Source organism: Salmo trutta, chromosome 34, assembly GCF_901001165.1.
Source record: "Salmo trutta chromosome 34, fSalTru1.1, whole genome shotgun sequence".
Lineage (NCBI taxonomy): Eukaryota > Metazoa > Chordata > Actinopteri > Salmoniformes > Salmonidae > Salmo > Salmo trutta.
The window spans coordinates 25,714,682-25,737,032 of record NC_042990.1 but is presented as its reverse complement, the minus strand read 5'-3'; the positions used below and the strand labels follow the sequence as shown (position 1 = coordinate 25,737,032).

At 41.1% G+C, this 22,351-nt stretch overlaps 1 protein-coding gene across 6 annotated transcripts in view; it reads right to left on the bottom strand.

Moving 5' to 3' along the window:
• LOC115173913 (phosphoprotein associated with glycosphingolipid-enriched microdomains 1) overlaps positions 1-22,351 on the bottom strand; it is a 99,779-nt gene that overhangs the window by 13,430 nt on the left and 63,998 nt on the right. For 2 of the 6 annotated variants that reach the window (XM_029732414.1, XM_029732418.1), the window contains exons 2-4: positions 10,847-10,896; positions 7,845-7,982; positions 1,191-1,385 (exon numbers count right to left, since the gene is read on the bottom strand). In XM_029732414.1, coding sequence (XP_029588274.1) covers positions 1,191-1,357 — 167 coding nt within the window. In that variant the 5' untranslated portion in view covers positions 1,358-1,385; positions 7,845-7,982; positions 10,847-10,896. Of the gene's footprint in view, positions 1-1,190; positions 1,422-7,844; positions 7,983-10,846; positions 10,897-22,351 lie in introns of those variants that run through there. The other 4 variants (XM_029732416.1, XM_029732415.1, XM_029732417.1 and 1 more) reach the window with 4 other exon arrangements.

Sequence of the window (22,351 nt, the reverse complement as noted above, 5' to 3'; positions counted from 1 at the left end):
ACTACGCCACTCAGGAACATTCAATGTCGTCTTGGTAAACAACTCCAGTGTAGATTTGGCCTTGTGTTTAAGGTTATTGTTCTGCTGAAAGGTGAATTTGTCTCCCAGTGTCTGTTGGAAAGCAGACTGCACCAGGTTTTCGTCTACGATTTTGCCTGTGCTTAGCTCTATTCCGCTGATCTTTTTCCTAAAAAAAGTCCAGTCCTTGTTAATGACAAGCATACCCATAACATGATGCAGTCTCCACCATGTTTGAAAATATGAAGAGTGATACTCCGTGGTATGTTGTATTGGATTTGCCCCAAACACAACGCTTTGTAATCAGGACTAACATTTCATTTCTTTGCCACATTTTTTTGCAGTATGACTTATTGCAAACAGGATGCATGTTTTTGAATATTTTTTATCTGTATAGGCTTCCTTCTTTTCACTCTGAAATGTATGTTAGTATTGTGGAGTAACTACAATGTTGTTGATCCATCCTTAGTAATCTCCTAACACAACCATTCAACTCTGTAATTGTTTCAAAGTCATCATTGGCCTCATGTTGAAATCCCTGAGCGGTTTCCTTCCTCTCCGGCAACGGAGTTAGGAAGGACGCCTGTATCTTTGTAGTGACTGGGTGTATTGATACACCATCCAGTGTAATGAATAACTTCACCATGCTCAAAGGGATATTCAACGTCTGCTTTTTTATATTTTTACACATCTACCAATAGGTGACCTTCTTTGCGAGGCATTGGAAAACCTCCCTGGTCTTTGTGGTTGAATCTGGGTTTGAAATTAAGTGCTTGATTGAGGGACCTTACAGATAGTTGTATGTGTGGGTTACAGAGATGAGGTAGTCATTCAAAAATCATGTTAAAAACTATTATTGCACGCAGAGTGAGTCATTGCAATTTATGTGAATTGTTAAGCAAATTTTTACTTCTGAACTTATTTAGGCTTTCCATAACAAAGGGATGAAAATGTATTGACTCAATACATTTTAGCTTTTCATTTGTAATTAACTGTTACAGATTTGTGTGTATTGTGTGTAGATCAGTGACACAAACTTTCAATTTAATCTATTTTAAATTTAGGTTGTAACACAACAAGATATGGACAAAGTCAAGGGGCGTGAATGCTTTCTGAAGGCACTAAGTAAAACGACAGTATTCATGTATTTCATTTTATTGTGTCCCACTCACCCCTGGCAGCTGGCACACAGCTGCAGTAGCAGTGAGAGCAGCACGATGGCAGAGATGGCCATCAGGGTGACCACTAGGACCAGCGGCTCGTTGCCTAACGATGTTGCCGTGGCGACCCCTGACCCCGCAACCCCCAGTCCTAACAAGGCACTGAGCACCGGAGCCATGATGCATCACACACTGGGAGGAGACCTGCTAGCAAGGGGGCATCACACACATGGGACCGGGTGGGACCGGGTGGGGGGGGAGAAAACAACACAGTGGCATCAAAAGAATAGTGCACACTGATCAAGGAAGACACCTTTGATCCACATCTCTTCATTCTATACTGACCATAACAGGTTCATTCTCTACATTCTATACTGACCATAACAGGTTCATTCTCTACATTCTATACTGACCATAACAGGTTCATTCTCTACATTCTATACTGACCATAACAGGTTCATTCTCTTCATTCTATACTGACCATAACAGGTTCATTCTCTTCATTCTATACTGACCATAACAGGTTCATTCTCTTCATTCTATACTGACCATAACAGGTTCATTCTCTACATTCTATACTGACCATAACAGGTTCATTCTCTACATTCTATACTGACCATAACAGGTTCATTCTCTTCATTCTATACTGACCATAACAGGTTCATTCTCTACATTCTATACTGACCATAACAGGTTCATTCTCTACATTCTATACTGACCATAACAGGTTCATTCTCTACATTCTATACTGACCATAACAGGTTCATTCTCTTCATTCTATACTGACCATAACAGGTTCATTCTCTACATTCTCTACTGACCATAACAGGTTCATTCTCTTCATTCTATACTGACCATAACAGGTTCATTCTCTACATTCTATACTGACCATAACAGGTTCATTCTCTACATTCTATACTGACCATAACAGGTTCATTCTATACTGACCATAACAGGTTCATTCTATACTGACCATAACAGGTTCATTCTATACTGACCATAACAGGTTCATTCTATACTGACCATAACAGGTTCATTCTATACTGACCATAACAGGTTCATTCTCTACATTCTATACTGACCATAACAGGTTCATTCTCTACATTCTATACTGACCATAACAGGTTCATTCTCTACATTCTATACTGACCATAACAGGTTCATTCTCTTCATTCTATACTGACCATAACAGGTTCATTCTATACTGACCATAACAGGTTCATTCTCTACATTCTATACTGACCATAACAGGTTCATTCTCTACATTCTATACTGACCATAACAGGTTCATTCTATACTGACCATAACAGGTTCATTCTCTTCATTCTATACTGACCATAACAGGTTCATTCTCTACATTCTATACTGACCATAACAGGTTCATTCTCTACATTCTATACTGACCATAACAGGTTCATTCTCTACATTCTATACTGACCATAACAGGTTCATTCTCTTCATTCTATACTGACCATAACAGGTTCATTCTATACTGACCATAACAGGTTCATTCTCTTCATTCTATACTGACCATAACAGGTTCATTCTCTACATTCTATACTGACCATAACAGGTTCATTCTCTTCATTCTATACTGACCATAACAGGTTCATTCTATACTGACCATAACAGGTTCATTCTCTACATTCTATACTGACCATAACAGGTTCATTCTCTACATTCTATACTGACCATAACAGGTTCATTCTATACTGACCATAACAGGTTCATTCTCTTCATTCTATACTGACCATAACAGGTTCATTCTCTTCATTCTATACTGACCATAACAGGTTCATTCTATACTGACCATAACAGGTTCATTCTCTACATTCTATACTGACCATAACAGGTTCATTCTCTTCATTCTATACTGACCATAACAGGTTCATTCTCTTCATTCTATACTGACCATAACAGGTTCATTCTCTACATTCTATACTGACCATAACAGGTTCATTCTCTACATTCTATACTGACCATAACAGGTTCATTCTCTTCATTCTATACTGACCATAACAGGTTCATTCTCTACATTCTATACTGACCATAACAGGTTCATTCTCTACATTCTATACTGACCATAACAGGTTCATTCTCTACATTCTATACTGACCATAACAGGTTCATTCTCTTCATTCTATACTGACCATAACAGGTTCAATCTCTACATTCTATACTGACCATAACAGGTTAATTCTCTACATTCTATACTGACCATAACAGGTTCATTCTCTACATTCTATACTGACCATAACAGGTTCATTCTCTTCATTCTATACTGACCATAACAGGTTCATTCTATACTGACCATAACAGGTTCATTCTCTACATTCTATACTGACCATAACAGGTTCATTCTCTACATTCTATACTGACCATAACAGGTTCATTCTATACTGACCATAACAGGTTCATTCTCTTCATTCTATACTGACCATAACAGGTTCATTCTCTACATTCTATACTGACCATAACAGGTTCATTCTCTACATTCTATACTGACCATAACAGGTTCATTCTCTACATTCTATACTGACCATAACAGGTTCATTCTCTTCATTCTATACTGACCATAACAGGTTCATTCTATACTGACCATAACAGGTTCATTCTCTACATTCTATACTGACCATAACAGGTTCATTCTCTACATTCTATACTGACCATAACAGGTTCATTCTATACTGACCATAACAGGTTCATTCTCTTCATTCTATACTGACCATAACAGGTTCATTCTCTACATTCTATACTGACCATAACAGGTTCATTCTCTACATTCTATACTGACCATAACAGGTTCATTCTATACTGACCATAACAGGTTCATTCTCTTCATTCTATACTGACCATAACAGGTTCATTCTCTACATTCTATACTGACCATAACAGGTTCATTCTCTACATTCTATACTGACCATAACAGGTTCATTCTCTACATTCTATACTGACCATAACAGGTTCATTCTCTACATTCTATACTGACCATAACAGGTTCATTCTCTACATTCTATACTGACCACAACAGGTTCATTCTCTTCATTCTATACTGACCATAACAGGTTCATTCTCTTCATTCTATACTGACCATAACAGGTTCATTCTCTACATTCTCTACTGACCATAACAGGTTCATTCTCTACATTCTATACTGACCATAACAGGTTCATCCTATACATTCTATACTGACCATAACAGGTTCATTCTCTACATTCTCTACTGACCATAACAGGTTCATTCTCTACATTCTATACTGACCATAACAGGTTCATCCTATACTGACCATAACAGGTTCATTCTCTACATTCTCTACTGACCATAACAGGTTCATTCTCTACATTCTATACTGACCATAACAGGTTCATTCTATACTGACCATAACAGGTTCATTCTCTACATTCTATACTGACCATAACAGGTTCATTCTCTACATTCTATACTGACCATAACAGGTTCATTCTCTACATTCTATACTGACCACAACAGGTTCATTCTCTTCATTCTATACTGACCATAACAGGTTCATTCTCTTCATTCTATACTGACCATAACAGGTTCATTCTCTACATTCTCTACTGACCATAACAGGTTCATTCTCTACATTCTATACTGACCATAACAGGTTCATCCTATACATTCTATACTGACCATAACAGGTTCATTCTCTACATTCTCTACTGACCATAACAGGTTCATTCTCTACATTCTATACTGACCATAACAGGTTCATTCTATACTGACCATAACAGGTTCATTCTCTTCATTCTATACTGACCATAACAGGTTCATTCTCTTCATTCTATACTGACCATAACAGGTTCATTCTATACTGACCATAAATGGTTCATTCTCTTCATTCTATACTGACCATAACAGGTTCATTCTCTACATTCTATACTGACCATAACAGGTTCATTCTATACTGACCATAACAGGTTCATTCTCTACATTCTATACTGACCATAACAGGTTCATTCTCTTCATTCTATACTGACCATAACAGGTTCATTCTCTTCATTCTATACTGACCATAACAGGTTCATTCTCTTCATTCTATACTGACCATAACAGGTTCATTCTCTACATTCTATACTGACCATAACAGGTTCATTCTCTACATTCTATACTGACCATAACAGGTTCATCCTATACATTCTATACTGACCATAACAGGTTCATTCTCTACATTCTATACTGACCATAACAGGTTCATTCTCTTCATTCTATACTGACCATAACAGGTTCATTCTATACTGACCATAACAGGTTCATTCTCTTCATTCTATACTGACCATAACAGGTTCATTCTCTACATTCTATACTGACCATAACAGGTTCATTCTCTTCATTCTATACTGACCATAACAGGTTCATTCTCTACATTCTATACTGACCATAACAGGTTCATTCTATACTGACCATAACAGGTTCATTCTCTTCATTCTATACTGACCATAACAGGTTCATTCTATACTGACCATAACAGGTTCATTCTCTACATTCTATACTGACCATAACAGGTTCATTCTCTACATTCTATACTGACCATAACAGGTTCATTCTCTTCATTCTATACTGACCATAACAGGTTCATTCTATACTGACCATAACAGGTTCATTCTCTTCATTCTATACTGACCATAACAGGTTCATTCTCTACATTCTATACTGACCATAACAGGTTCATTCTATACTGACCATAACAGGTTCATTCTATACTGACCATAACAGGTTCATTCTATACTGACCATAACAGGTTCATTCTATACTGACCATAACAGGTTCATTCTCTACATTCTATACTGACCATAACAGGTTCATTCTATACTGACCATAACAGGTTCATTCTCTACATTCTATACTGACCATAACACGTTCATTCTCTACTGACCATAACAGGTTCATTCTATACTGACCATAACAGGTTCATTCTCTTCATTCTATACTGACCATAACAGGTTCATTCTCTTCATTCTATACTGACCATAACAGGTTCATTCTCTACATTCTATACTGACCATAACAGGTTCATTCTCTTCATTCTATACTGACCATAACAGGTTCATTCTCTTCATTCTATACTGACCATAACAGGTTCATTCTCTTCATTCTATACTGACCATAACAGGTTCATTCTCTACATTCTATACTGACCATAACAGGTTCATTCTCTACATTCTATACTGACCATAACAGGTTCATTCTATACTGACCATAACAGGTTCATTCTCTTCATTCTATACTGACCATAACAGGTTCATTCTCTACATTCTATACTGACCATAACAGGTTCATTCTCTACATTCTATACTGACCATAACAGGTTCATTCTCTACATTCTATACTGACCATAACAGGTTCATTCTCTACATTCTATACTGACCATAACAGGTTCATTCTCTACATTCTATACTGACCATAACAGGTTCATTCTCTTCATTCTATACTGACCATAACAGGTTCATTCTCTACATTCTATACTGACCATAACAGGTTCATTCTCTTCATTCTATACTGACCATAACAGGTTCATTCTCTTCATTCTATACTGACCATAACAGGTTCATTCTCTTCATTCTATACTGACCATAACAGGTTCATTCGCTACATTCTATACTGACCATAACAGGTTCATTCTCTTCATTCTATACTGACCATAACAGGTTCATTCTCTTCATTCTATACTGACCATAACAGGTTCATTCTCTACATTCTATACTGACCATAACAGGTTCATTCTCTACATTCTATACTGACCATAACAGGTTCATTCTCTACATTCTATACTGACCATAACAGGTTCATTCTCTTCATTCTATACTGACCATAACAGGTTCATTCTATTCTGACCATAACAGGTTCATTCTCTTCATTCTATACTGACCATAACAGGTTCATTCTCTTCATTCTATACTGACCATAACAGGTTCATTCTATACTGACCATAACAGGTTCATTCTCTTCATTCTATACTGACCATAACAGGTTCATTCTCTTCATTCTATACTGACCATAACAGGTTCATTCTCTTCATTCTATACTGACCATAACAGGTTCATTCTATACTGACCATAACAGGTTCATTCTCTTCATTCTATACTGACCATAACAGGTTCATTCTCTTCATTCTATACTGACCATAACAGGTTCATTCTATACTGACCATAACAGGTTCATTCTCTTCATTCTATACTGACCATAACAGGTTCATTCTCTTCATTCTATACTGACCATAACAGGTTCATTCTCTTCATTCTATACTGACCATAACAGGTTCATTCGCTACATTCTATACTGACCATAACAGGTTCATTCTCTTCATTCTATACTGACCATAACAGGTTCATTCTCTTCATTCTATACTGACCATAACAGGTTCATTCTATACTGACCATAACAGGTTTATTCTCTTCATTCTATACTGACCATAACAGGTTCATTCTCTACATTCTATACTGACCATAACAGGTTCATTCTCTACATTCTATACTGACCATAACAGGTTCATTCTCTACATTCTATACTGACCATAACAGGTTCATTCTCTACATTCTATACTGACCATAACAGGTTCATTCTCTACATTCTCACTCTTCTCTACTGGTTATAAAAGTAATTTGCAGTGCTCTTCCACGACTATATACATCTATATACTATAGTTACCTTGAGTTATGTTGCCACTTTCCAAATCATAAAATCATCATCCTTTAATGCAAAATGTGTCTTTTGTCTGTAATATATTTTTCGTTACGTGTAGGACCCAACTAAGACTGTAGTCATTGGCGTTGGCTGATAGGGATCCTAAGAAATAAAATAAAAAATGGAATCCAATAGAAGACATTCTAATATCATTACAGTGAATATTAATTCATCATATAGCGCTACAATCTGTTACTGTTGTGCTATTACAGATCAGCCTAGTTCTCATGCAGTTGTTGCAATGTAGTGCAATGTTTTAAAACAGCCACAAGGGGGCAAGCCAGTGCAGACACAGACTGCAATGCAGGCATTCAGGGTCATACTATGTGCTACAGACCTGCTGCAGTCTCCTCACTCAGAGAATACTACAGAACTTGCGTACTGCGCATGTAATAAGTAACCTCCCCACGTAAGCCATATTTGCCTGAACACTATCCAAGAGGGTTAGGCTTAATTAAAATCAAATAAAATGTTATTCATCACATGCTTTGTAAAAAACAGGTGTAGATTAACAGTGAAATGCTTACTTACGGGCCCTTCCCAACAACGCAGAGAGAAAGAATATAGAGAAACAATAGAAAAGTAAAACACATAATAATAAAAGCAATAATAAATACACAATGAGTAACGATAATTTGGCTATATACACGGGGTACCAGTAGTGAATCGATGTGCATATAACTAAGATTAAAGTGACATAATAAACAGCAGCATATGTGATCAGTCAAAAAGTGTTACTGGGTACTAAGCTGTATGCAGTACCCTCAGTAGCACCTTGCAGTCTAATGCCAAGCATTTGCCATACCAGACAGTGATGCAGCCAGCCAAGATGTTCTCGATGGTGCAGCTGTAGAGCTTTTTGAGGGCCCATGCCAAATGTTTCAGCCTCCTGAGGGGGAAGAGGCGTTGTCATGCCTTCTTCACCACTGTGTTGGTGTGTGTGGACCATGATCATTCCTGAGTGATGTGGACACTGAGGAGCTTGAAGCTCTCTACCCGCTCCGCTACAACCCTGTCTACGTGAATGGGTGCCTGCGTGGCCCTCTGTTTCCTGTAGTCCACGATCAGCTCCTTTGTCTTGCTGACTTTGAGGGAGAGGTTGTTGTCCTGGCAGTCTCTGACCTCCTCCCTATAGGCTGTCTCATCGTCGTCGGTGATCAGGCCTACCACCATTGTGTTGTCGGCAAACTTAATGATGGTGTTGGAGTCGTGCTTGGCCACGCAGTCGTGGGTGAACAGGGAGTACAGGAGGGGACTAAGCACGCACCCCTGAGGGGTCACCGTGTTGAGGGTCAGCGTGGCGAATGTGTTGTTGCCTACCCTCACCACCTGGGGGCGGCCCGTGAGGAATGGCACCCTTCTCCCGAATGATTTTAATAAGCCAGAGAGGTTGTGTGGCCCAGATGGCTGGCAGCCCTGAGTGTTGCTAAGGACTGGGCACTGCATCTCTCTCTCTATGTGTGTGTTTATGTGTGCATATATCTGTGTGTATGTACAGCACCAGTCAAAAGTTTGGACACGCCTACCCTACTCATCTACTGGTTTTTCTTCATTTTTACTATTTTCTACATTGTAGAATAATAGTGAAAACATCAAAACTATGAAATAACACATGGAATCATGTAGTAACCAAAAAAGTTTTAAACAAAATATATTTTATATTTGAGATTCTTCAAAGTAGCCACCCTTTGCCTTGATGACAGCTTTGCACACTCTTGACATTCTCTCAACCAGCTTCATGAGGTAGTCACCTGGAATGCATTTCAATTATAAGTGCTCAGCATATGTGGGAACTCCTTCAAGACTGTTGGAAAAGCATTCCAGGTGAAGCTCGTTGAGAGAATGTCAAGAGTGTGCAAAGCTGTCATCAAGGCAAAGGGTGGCTACTTTGAAGAATCTCGAAAATAAAAATATTTTGATTTGTTTAAAACATTTTTGGTTACTACATGATTCCATATGTGTTACTTCATAGTTTTCATGTCTTCAGTATTATTCTACAATAGAAAAAATAAAGAAAAACCCTTGAATGAGTAGGTGCCCAAATTTTACATTGGTACTGTGTGTGTGTGTGTGTGTGTGTGTATGTATATACACTATCTGTGTGGGGGATGGAGAGAGAGAGCAAGAGAGAGAGGTAGAAAAGGAGGGCCTCAGAGACAGAAGAAAGAGGGTAGCTGATTGCTCTAACTAACCTTGACCTTCCCTTTTCAATCAGTCAACCAGACAGCAATAACAGAACAGCAAAGAAGAGCCAAACATACGTCCGAAGTGATGTGTGTTTACTAGGGCCGGTATTGCGATACTCGTTAGTATCGTGGCAATGAAACAAAACGCAAAGCGGATTTCTTTAGGAAAACAGCCCTAATGTTGGAAACAAACATCATTATGTTGTCATCCAGAGTCACATTTTTGTATTTTCCAAGCTATAGCGCACACTATTTGACATACAGTAGGTTTTTAAAGGACCAAAGAGTTGTGTGCTACGTGTTTCCATTTTTGCCAAAGAAAACATTACTGGCATCGTCCCAGCCCTAGTATTTATGTGGGTCTGAAAAGTCCTTGTGCCACTCTGCTCCTATGCAAATGCAGTTGTGGAGCATGGGAGCTAACGTCAGGCCAGTATTGTGTAGCAGAAACAAAACTCACACACAGAGAGTGTGTGGTGTGAAACTCTAGCCAGTAGCAGAGTGAAAACCAGCCCTGCTTCAGTGTCAACACGACATCATAGGACAAATAAACACCCACTAAATGATTGATATTAGAATGATCAGCACTCAGTTGTGAGGACTAGTGCTGAGAAGTGACACCAAGGGGCTATGTATGTAAACATACATACTATAAATAAACTAGTCTTTAAACACTCCACTGTACTCTACTCTATTTCACCTTCAGTGCTAGAGTGAGAAATATACACTTTTATCACTCCTGTGAGTTACAGTGCAAGCAGAAAGTAAACGGAATCATACCTTGACACCTTGGTTACTCAGGCTGGGGTTATTCACTAGCTCGTCCTTGCCTGCAGAGAGGAGAGAGAGGAGTTACTAGCTATGGAAAGTAGTGTGGTGGTGTAGAGTAGAGCACTGCAGAACATACAGCAGGGTGGGGTATGATATCATGCATGGATGGCACACACAAATGTAGACAGTAACTGAGATGATAATGACTGTGTGACATCATCCCACTGCACTGTGTTTCCTCTGGAATGTGATCGGACTGTCCCTGATTCTCAACAGAGGAGAGGACACCTACTGGAGAGGGACAACACATAACAGTGGGCTGTAACTGTTCCATCTGTAACAGCTCACTGAGGCCCATCTCAATTCTCTGCACTAAATGACTCACCCCACAACTTCTGAAAACACAAGAATGACAAACATCAAGAATGGGCTTTGATAAAAATTCAGATAGGATACTTGGACTCCTGATTTTCTGGTTTGTCCAGAAAGCTGGTTTATGGGTCATAGGGAGTATCCTGTAAGTTATGCCATGCCTTCTCAAGTTCATTTTCCTTGGTGAACAAAATAATGCAGAGTTGTTTAAGAACAGCAAGCAACTCATTGATCGTACTTTCTATGTACGTCCCAAATGGCAACTTATTCCCTGCATAGTGGACTACTTTTGACCAGAGACCTATTGGCCCCATAGAGAAGAGTGCCCTTTGAGAAGCAATCTCTGAGTAACTGCCAGTCAATGGGCTTGTTCAAGAGCATCAAAACCGTGATGTATCATGGGTAAATTGGGACTGACTGACTGACTGATCTACGAATAATATTGAGTAGTTATTTATGATGCAAGGTGATCTGTAGATCAGTCAGTGTGTGTTATTGGTCTTGGAAATGAACCTGGGGCTTTCCCACCCAGAACCGATATGCATAAATAAAAAAGTATAATGTAGAGACCCATTCCGAACGGACCCAAGGACAACACGATCCTGTTCCGTATAGACCTGGTCGGATCCAGACCCGGTTCGATCCAAGTGAGGGAAGCAGCAGGAAATACATTTTCAAAGCTACTTTATTAACCAGAGCTGATGAAGCGCGAGAGGGAGGTGCCGCTCTAGCATGCAGGGGAGGGGCCGTACTGTGAGTGAGTGACATGGGGAGCAGGGAGGAGTGAGGGAGACAGCAACCAACCAAGTCGACTCGCTTCTATAGTAAACTAAAAGCTGCCATAGCTAGGTTATTTATCGTGATTAGTAGTATCTGTCTTGGACTGCATGAAACCGGTAGAAGTTTGTTAAGCTAGCTAATGTTAGCTAGCTAGGATAACTCAGGGTGCAGTGCATGCGCTTTCTCATCCTACAGTTACACATAACTCCATTCAGACTATTAAGTAGCAGCCTACCTGTTGGTTCTTGGTCAATGTAGCCTGTCCTTCTCCTTTAACATTTAATTCTGTCATTTTCATTCCATCTTCCATTCATTAGATATCTCCTAACTTTTGCCACACACAGAGGCTCTATGACTGTAGCCTATTGCCACTTTGATGACTTATAATTGGCCAACAAAAAGCTACACGCACCACTCTCATGAAAAGCAAGATCAGCAGCATAAATTATACAATTTCTCTCTATCTCTATACTGCAACAGTCGTGTTCAGATCTGCACGGGCCTTTCTGAACAAGTCAGTTAAAATGACAAATACCCAAGATTATTAAAATTACAAATACCCAAGATTCTTAAAAAGACCCGTGACAATCATATCAGATCCGACCCTTACCCATGACATTATTTAGAATTCTGGACGTGGACCCACTACGGTCCCAGATCGGAAGAGAGGCAACACCTCTCTCTCTGTAGGCTTGTGAGAGAGACACACATAGCAGATAATTACAGACTGAATACCGTCGTGTCACCATGGCAACTCCATATTCTCCCCCAGCCCTTCATGATTATTTATGGTTTGCGGGCAACAATTATAGAAATGTTTTAATCATGTTTCCCTGAACAGCACTGAGTGAAGGGACACAGGTGGATGAGTGATGATGAAGAGGTTCGAGCTCCATCTGTCCAAGAACAGTAACTCTCATCCCCTTCCCTAGTCCAAGAATAGTAACTCTCTCATCCCCTTCCCCAGTCGAAGAATAGTAACTCTCATCCCCCTCCCCAGTCCAAGAATAGTAACTCTCATCCCCCTCCCTAGTCCAAGAATAGTAAATCTCATCCCCCTCCCCAGTCCAAGAATAGTAACTCTCATCCCCCTCCCCAGTCCAAGAATAGTAACTCTCATCCCCCTCCCTAGTCCAAGAATAATAACTCTCACCCCCCTCCCTAGTCCAAGAATAATAACTCTCATCCCCCTCCCCAGTCCAAGAATAGTAACTCTCATCCCCCTCCCCAGTCCAAGAATAGTAACTCTCATCCCCCTCCCCAGTCCAAGAATAATAACTCTCATCCCCCTCCCCAGTCCAAGAATAATAACTCTCATCCCCTTCCCCAGTGTAAGAATAGTAACTCTCCTCCCCTTCCCCAGTCCAAGAATAGTAACTCTCATCCCCTTCCCCAGTGTAAGAATAATAACTCTCCTCCCCTTCCCCAGTCCAAGAATAGTAACTCTCCTCCCCCTCCCCAGTCCAAGAATAGCAACTCTCATCCCCTTCCCCAGTCCAAGAATAGTAACTCTCATCCCCTTCCCCAGTCCAAGAATAGTAACTCTCTCATCCCCTTCCCCAGTCCAAGAATAGTAACTCTCATCCCCTTCCCTAGTCCAAGAATAGTAACTCTCATCCCCTTCCCTAGTCCAAGAATAGTAACTCTCATCCCCTTCCCTAGTCCAAGAACAGTAACTCTCATCCCCTTCCCTAGTCCAAGAATAGTAACTCTCATCCCCTTCCCTAGTCCAAGAATAGTAACTCTCATCCCCCTCCCCAGTCCAAGAATAGTAACTCTCATCCCCTTCCCTAGTCCAAGAACAGTAACTCTCATCCCCTTCCCTAGTCCAAGAATAGTAACTCTCATCCCCCTCCCCAGTCCAAGAATAGTAACTCTCATCCCCTTCCCTAGTCCAAGAACAGTAACTCTCATCCCCTTCCCTAGTCCAAGAACAGTAACTCTCATCCCCTTCCCTAGCCCAAGAACAGTAACTCTCATCCCCCTCCCTAGTCCATAATGCATGTTGTCCTTTACAAGCCTATAACACCAACAACTTAAATAATTTAATATATTTTTGGAAAAACAATCAAACGAGGATATCTATGTGAAGCTAACTCGGAAGAGTTATTCTGCTTTTCTTCTATCTCATCTTCTTCCCAGTCTGTCCATAACAGCTTTTTCCCTTTAAAACTCAATACACACCAAAGACAGCTACATTATTTCATATCTTTTAGACTGTGAAAAACCACCTTCCAGACCTCTGTGTGAGACTAAATGAACCCAGCAGCAATAAGCCCCAAGCCACAGAGAGAGTGCTCTCCTCTCCTGCCTGAAACAAGAAAGCACTCCACACTCCAGTCTTAATAGGAGAAAAACAGAGTCTTAGGAGAGAAAGAATCGAGAGAACATTCTATTCCCTGCCATAGAAAATAACAAAATGGAAAAGCCATTTAAAGTAGGAATGTGTTTGGACTGCAATGGAGAGGCCTCCTACTTTCGGCCCAGCAAACACACACACACACACACACTCCCATTGCAGCTGTGACCCGCCGCCCAGCGCAGCACCATGGGCTTGCAGACTCCGGGACCCCTGCAAAATCACAGCCTCCATCTGCACCGTACAGTATCCCTCCGCACAAGAAAATAATGCTACCTCTGTGAGCAGTGTGTGGCTTGCTAGCGGCAGGCTGATGGTCTGAGAGAGAGACGGGTGCACACTGGCATGCCCGTGGAACACCACCCACCTTCTCTGTGAGTGGCCTTACACACGCACGCGCACATAGCTGGATCTTGAGAACTCTTCCCAGGGAGGATTCTCATGTGTGAGCCAGAGGCATTTCCAGAATAAATAATTTGATAAGAGAATGGGGGGAAAAAACTCACTCTGGAATAATAATACAATGAGGAATTTTGTGTTGGGGGGGTGCTTGTTATTTTATAATGTGCTTTTGCAGACAAAGATTAGGTGGAAGTGAGAGTGTGCTCTAAAGTGCAATTTCAAATAATAAATAAATTGTAAAAGCAAAAAAAAAGACATATGTATGTATTCAAAGTTATGCAAATTAGTTTCATTTTGAAGAAATCCTATGCCGCATTTTCGTGACATTAAAACTTCCATTGCACTCATGTGAGGGAATGTTTAATACAATACAAGGGCTTCTCACATTCTTGTATCAGACACAAATTCCTCTGTGACGTTTTTCAACCTGACAGAGTGAGAGCAGAAAGACATGCCCAACAAAGACCAGCTCTAACAGGTCCTTATCCGCCTCTCATCAGGATTTCACGCCATACAGCATATGTTGCTGTCTCTGTGTGTGTATTGTGTGTGTGTCTGCTTGTGTTTCTCAGTTTGACAGGCCTAATGATAATCAATGCCATGCTATTCAGCATGAGCCCTCTTCTCTCCCCCTGTGCCCTCTGGGCACGTCCTCACACCTCCGGACCCCCTCATTCAAGGGTTTTTCTTTATTTTTACTATTTTCTACATTGTTGAATAATAGTGAAGACATAAAAGCTTTGAAAAAACACATGGAATAACGTAGTAACCAAAAGAGTGTTAAACAAATCTAAATATTTATAAATTCTTCAAAGTAGCCACCCTTTGTCTTGATGACAGCTTTGCACACACTTGGCATTCTCTCAACCAGCTTCATGAGGACTGCTTTTCCAACAGTCTTGAAGGAGTTCCCACATATGCTGAGCACTTGTTGGCTGCTTTTCCATCACTCTGCAGTCCAACTCATCCCAAACCATCTCAATTGGGTTGAGGTCAGGTGATTGTGGAGGCCAGGTCATCTGATGCACTACTCCATCACTCTCCCTGGTCAAATAGCCCTTACACAGCTGCCGAGGTGTGTTGGGTCATTGTCTTTTTGAAAAACAAAAATGATAGTCCTACTAAGCGCAAACCAATCACTGACAGTGTCACCAGCAAAGCATCCCCATACCATCTCACCTCCTCCTCCATGCTTCACGGTGGGAACCACATATGCAGAGATCATCTGTTCACCTACTCTGCGTCTCACAAAGACATGGCAGTTGGAAACAAAAATCTCAAATTTGGACTCATCAGACCAAAGAACAGATTTCCACCGGTCTAATGTCCATTGCTTGTGTTTCTTGGCCCAAGCAAGTCTCTTCTTCTTATTGGTGTCCTTTAGTAGTGGTTTCTTGCAGCAATTCGACCATGAAGGCCTGATTCATGCAGTCTCCTCTGAACAGTTGATGTTGAGGCGTGTCTCTTACTTGAACTCTGTGAAGCATTTATTTGGGCTGCAATCTGAGGCTGGTAATTCTAATGAACTTATCCTCTGCAGGAGAGGTAACTCTGGGTCTTCCTTTCCTGAGGCGATCCTCATGAGAGCCAGTTTCATCATAGCGCTTGATGGTTTTTGCGACGGCACTTGAAGAAACTTTCAAAGTTCTTGAGATTTTCTGGATTGACTGACCTTCATGTCTTAAAGTAACGATGGACTGTCGTTTCTCTTTGCTTATTTGAGCTGTTCTTGCCATAATATGGTATTTTACCAAATAGGGCTATCTTCTGTATACCACCCTACCTTGTCACAACAACTGATTGGCTCAAAAAATTAATTCCACAAATTAACCTTAAACAAGGCACACCTGTTAATTAAAATGCATTCCAGGTGACTACCTCGTGAAGCTGGTTGAGAGAATGCCAAGTGTGCAAAGCTGTCATCAAGGCAAAGGGTGGCGACTTTGAATAATCTGAAATATAAAATTCATTTTGATTTGTTTCACACTTTTTTGGCTACTACATGATTCCATGTGTGTTATTTCATAGTTTTGATGTCTTCACTATTATTCTACAATGTAGAAAATAGTAAAAATAAAGAAAAACCCTTGAATGAGAAGGTGTGTCCAAACCTTTGACTGGTACACACACACACACACACACACACACACACACACACACACACACACACACACATTAATACATACACATATATTTTCACACACACACATATACACACACACACATACATACATATACACACACATATATATACACACACACACACACACACACAGGTGGGTGGGTGTGTACAGTTGAAGTCGGAAGTTTACATACACCTTAGCCAAATACATTTAAACTCAGTTTCACAACTCCTGACATTTAATCCGAGTAAAAATTCCCTGTCTTAGGTCAGTTAGGATCACCACTTCATTTTAAGAATGTAAAATTTCAGAATAATAGTAGAGAGAATGCTTTATTTAATATTTTATTTCTTTCATCACATTCCCAGTGGTCAGAAGTTTACATACACAATTAGTATTTGGTAGCATTGTCTTTAAATTGTTTAACTTGGGTCAAACGTTTCAGGTAGTCTTCCACAAGCTTCCCACAATAAATTGGGTGAATTTTGGCCCATTCCTCCTGACAGAGCTGGTGTAACTGAGTCAGGTTTGTAGGCCTCCTTGCTCGCACACACTTTTTCAGTTCTGCCCACACATTTTCTATAGGATTGAGGTCAGGGCTTTGTGATGGCCACCCCAATACCTTGACTTTGTTGCCCTTAAGACATTTTGCCACAACTTTGGAAGTATGCTCCAGATACTCAACTAGTCTAAAGAAGGCCCGTTTTATTGCTTCTGTAATCAGAACAACAGTTTTCAGCTGTTCTAACATAATTGCAAAAGGGTTTTCTAATGATCAATTAGCCTTTTAAAATGATAAACTTGGATTAGCTAACACAACGTGCCTTTGGAACACAGGAGTGATGGTTGCTGATAATGGGCCTCTGTACTCCTATGTAGATATTCCATTTTAAAAGAAATCTGCCATTTCCAGCAACAATAGTCATTTACAATGTCTACACTGTATTTGTGATCAATTTGATGTTATTTTAATGTTCAAAAAAGTTGCTTTTATTTTAAAAAACAAGGACATTTCTAAGTGTATATATAAATATATATATTAGTTTCGTTTATCGCTTTGGTGCTATATATATATATATATATCACCAAAGCGATAAACGAAACTAACAGACAGGAGACAGAGAACTTCTGACAGTGACACACCCATCCCTAAGGCTCATCTGTGGGTCAATCATACAGTATATTACAGCCCTTCAGGATGCTGTCCCTCCGTGGCCCTGCCCTGTCTAAGACAATACCATCAGCTAGCTAACACCCCAGCTAATATCCATACCACAGACAAAACCATCAGCTAGCTAGCTAATACCACACCACAGACAAAACCATCAGCTAGCTAGCTAACACCACAGCTAATATCCATACCACAGACAAAACCATCAGCTAGCTAGCTAATACCACACCACAGACAAAACCATCAGCTAGCTAGCTAATACCACACCACAGACAAAACCATCAGCTAGCTAGCTAACACCACAGCTAATATCCATACCACAGACAAAACCATCAGCTAGCTAGCTAATACCATCCACAGACAAAACCATCAGCTAGCTAGCTAACACCACAGCTAATATCCATACCACAGACAAAACCCATCAGCTAGCTAGCTAATACCACAGCTAATACCATACCACAGACAAAACCATCAGCTAGCTAGCTAATACCACAGCGAAAACCATACCAGACAAAACCATCAGCTAGCTAGCTAATACCACAGCTAATACCATACCACAGACAAAACCATCAGCTAGCTAGCTAATACCACAGATAATACCATCAGCTAGTTCGCTAACGCCACAGCTAACCAACTGGGACTAATCTAGTTTTGAACATGGTGCAAGCAGTCAGGGAAAGCCAAGAGAGGACACGCACACACCGACTGTCAGTTCCATGGGTCAGTGCCCGATGCTCGCCAGACCTTCCAGTAGCGTCTAATCTAAACCAATCAGTGGTTGTCTCGCGGGGACGTGGCGAGAGGGAAATCTTCCAATTAAAACAGTCAGTGTTAATCAACAGAATATGGCGGGCGGTGTAGCCATGGAAACAGTGATAGTCCCACGGGTTGGTGTTAATGGTCTGACATGGAGGAAAATTGATCCGTCTTGTTTTTCCCCTAAATGGGAAGCAGTCGGACGGACAGACTGCATAATTTAGAGAGCTTCTCTGTATTTTTGGTTTCCTCTCATTTCTCATCTACAAGAGGGAGACATTCAGTGCTGCTTGAATTTGTTATATCTTCTGAGTTGCCTCTCTTTCTCATCTTTGAGTCCCTCTTCTTTTTCTCTGTCTTCATACCATCCAGGTTCTCCCTCTTCAGAGTTCCTCTTTCTCTCTTTAAAGATGCCTATCAAGTTTACTTTAAAACAAGGAATTAAGGAAATGAAATGGAAACTTGCTGAATGTTTTTCTGCAGTAACAGGCAGGGTAAAGTACAGCTGGTGCATATTTGTTTAACAGAGATGCTTCTCTAAAATAAGACGTATTTTTCAACAGAAACCCTCAAACCTTCTATATATAGCTTTAGGTCTCTTGAGGACAGGGCTGTAGGTCTCTTGAGGACAGGGCTGTAGGTCTCTTGAGGACAGGGCTCCCCCCTTTATTTAACTAGGCAAGTCAGTTAAGAACAAATTCTTATTTACAATGATGGCCTACACCTACATGACTCCCAATCACGGCCGGTTGTGATACAGCCTGGAATCGAACCAGGGTGTCTGTAGTGACGCCTCAAGCACTGACATGCAGTGCCTTAGACCGCTGCGCCCCTCGGGAGCCCCCCGAAAATGTTTTTTTCCCCACACAGAAGATTCTTTCAGCCAAGAAATATCCCATCCGACCACATCAAGTGGAAAACAGAAGGTATGGATAACACCACACTGCCTGCCTTTCTCTATGAAGCCAGTTAAGGAACTGAGAAAGTAAAACAAACCAAATGTAACTCTAGCTCTCACACACAGCATTCCACTAGAGTTAGAGTTTGAAGCTGCACTTCTGGGGCTCAAAATGGGGGTTTGCATGGCTGGCAGGTTACTAAAGGAGTGCTGTCCCCCCCTTTTCTCTCCCTCTCTCAGTAGTGTCTGCATTCAGGGCATGCTGCTCTGCTCTACTGTGTCCCTGGTTCAGCTAGCAAACAATACTGTCTGTGTCAACCATTAACACACTAAAGTCTGTAGTCTAGAGAAACTTCTCTATTTTTATCCATGTTTTGCTCTAGGCGCACTAACGCTCGATTTCTCTCTCTCTCTCTCCTTTTCTCACCTCCTCTTTCTCAGTCCCTCCATCTGGTCAACATCAAAAAGGAGGAAGCATATTCATCATTATAATCGTCTCTATTTGGGGAGCGTGAGAGATTTAAACACCCGACCACAAAATGACACTAAACCTAAAATTAATATTCTCATAATCCCTTTTTGAATACTGAGAAGTACCAACTGCTCAGGGTCTAACAATCATTTGTTGAAATTGAATATGAGCTCAAACTAAATATGTTGTAGTGCAGCTTTGTATCTATATCGCAAGTCAGCAGAGTCGGCCATTAAAATCACAAAGCGTAGTCTAAATGAATAACACGAGAGACTACACATTGTCACAGTCCCAGTGACTGTCAAACATCCTAAATGACTTTCTCACCAAACATTTAGACAGCTGCTGACCTACTGACCTGCGCTGCTGAGGCTGGGGGGTGACATTATCAGTCAGTTAAGAGTGAAGGCCTGTTGATATCACTTCAGCATCTCGAAACGGAGAGAAAAACAAGAGGCCTGCTATCCCACAAAGGAATCCAAGAAACACCACAGACACAAAGGGTCAAATATTCTTGGAGGATCCAAGAGATCAAGGGAATGTTATATTTTATTTAAGAAAACCACAAATTCTCCCTAATGTGAGTCGACAGCACTCGGCACTAAAAAGCAGAGAGTTGTCTTTGAGTCACAGGTTGTTGCTGCAGGCAGAGTCTTGCTGCTGGATCTTTGGAAATGAGCTGCAGATTGCCACTGATAGAGCAGAGCAGGTCTTTATTCAACAGGAGAGATTATGATGTGCTGCATAGCAGGGAAGATAAAAACATTAACACAGACATGGGCCTTGTCTGTCTCTCTTTATGTCTCTCTCACACACGCTCTCTCTGTGTCCGTCCGTCTCCCTGTCCGTCCATCTCTCATCTCAGGTACACAAGGACATTGGGTTGATTCATTATGCCAGCCCAAATGAGATGTAACAGATCTCTACAGACAGAGTTTCTCTCCCTCTCTCTCACACACATGCACACACATGCACACACACATGCACACACACACACTCGTTGTGCAAACCCAACATCTTCATAACAGACACATACATCACAAACAACGTTCCCCCGTCAGCACCCCACCATACATCACCTAGCTCTGACACCAGCCTGGAGGACAATACCCACAAAGCAATGGGCTATTAATATGGGAGGATGAAGAAGCACATACACACCCACCCACACCAACCGACAGACAGACAGACCCACACAGACAGACAGACCCACACAGACAGACAGACCCAAACAGACAGACACATACACCCACACAGACAGACCCACACAGACAGACACATACACCCACACAGACAGACACATACACCCACACAGACAGACCCAGACACCCACACAGACAGACATACAACCACACAGAGAGACATACACCCACCCAGACAGACAGACACCCACCCAGACAGACAGACACCCAGACAGACACCCAGACAGACACACACACAGGCATACACACCCACACACACAGACAGGCACACACACCCACCCACACAGACAGACCCACACAGACAGACACATACACCCACACAGACAGACCCAGACACCCACACAGACAAACAGACCCAGACACCCACACAGACAGACATACAACCACACAGAGAGACATACACCCACCCAGACAGACACACACACAGGCATACACACCCACACACACAGACAGGCATACACACCCACCCACACAGACAGGCATACACACCCACCCACACAGACAGTTGAAGTCGGAAGTTTACATACACTTAGATTGGAGTCATTTTAACTCGTTTTTCAACGACTCCACAAAATTCTTGTTAACAAACTATAGTTTTAGCAAGTCGGTTAGGACATCTACTTCGTGCATGACACAAGTCATTTTTCCAACAATTGTTTACAAACAGATTATTTCACTTATAATTCACTGTATCACAATTCCAGTGGGTCAGAAATTTACATACACTAAGTTGACTGTGCCTTTAAACAGCTTGGAAAATTCCATCATGGCTTTAGAAGCTTCTGATAGGCTAATTGACATAATTTGAGTCAATTGGAGGTGTACCTCTGGATGTATTTCGAGGCCTACCTGCAAACTCAGTGTCTCTGCTTGACATCATGGGCAAATCAAAAGAAATCAGCCAAGACCTCAGAAAAAAAATTGTAGACCTCCACAAGTCTGGTTCATCCTTGGGAGCAATTTCCAAACGCCTGAAGGT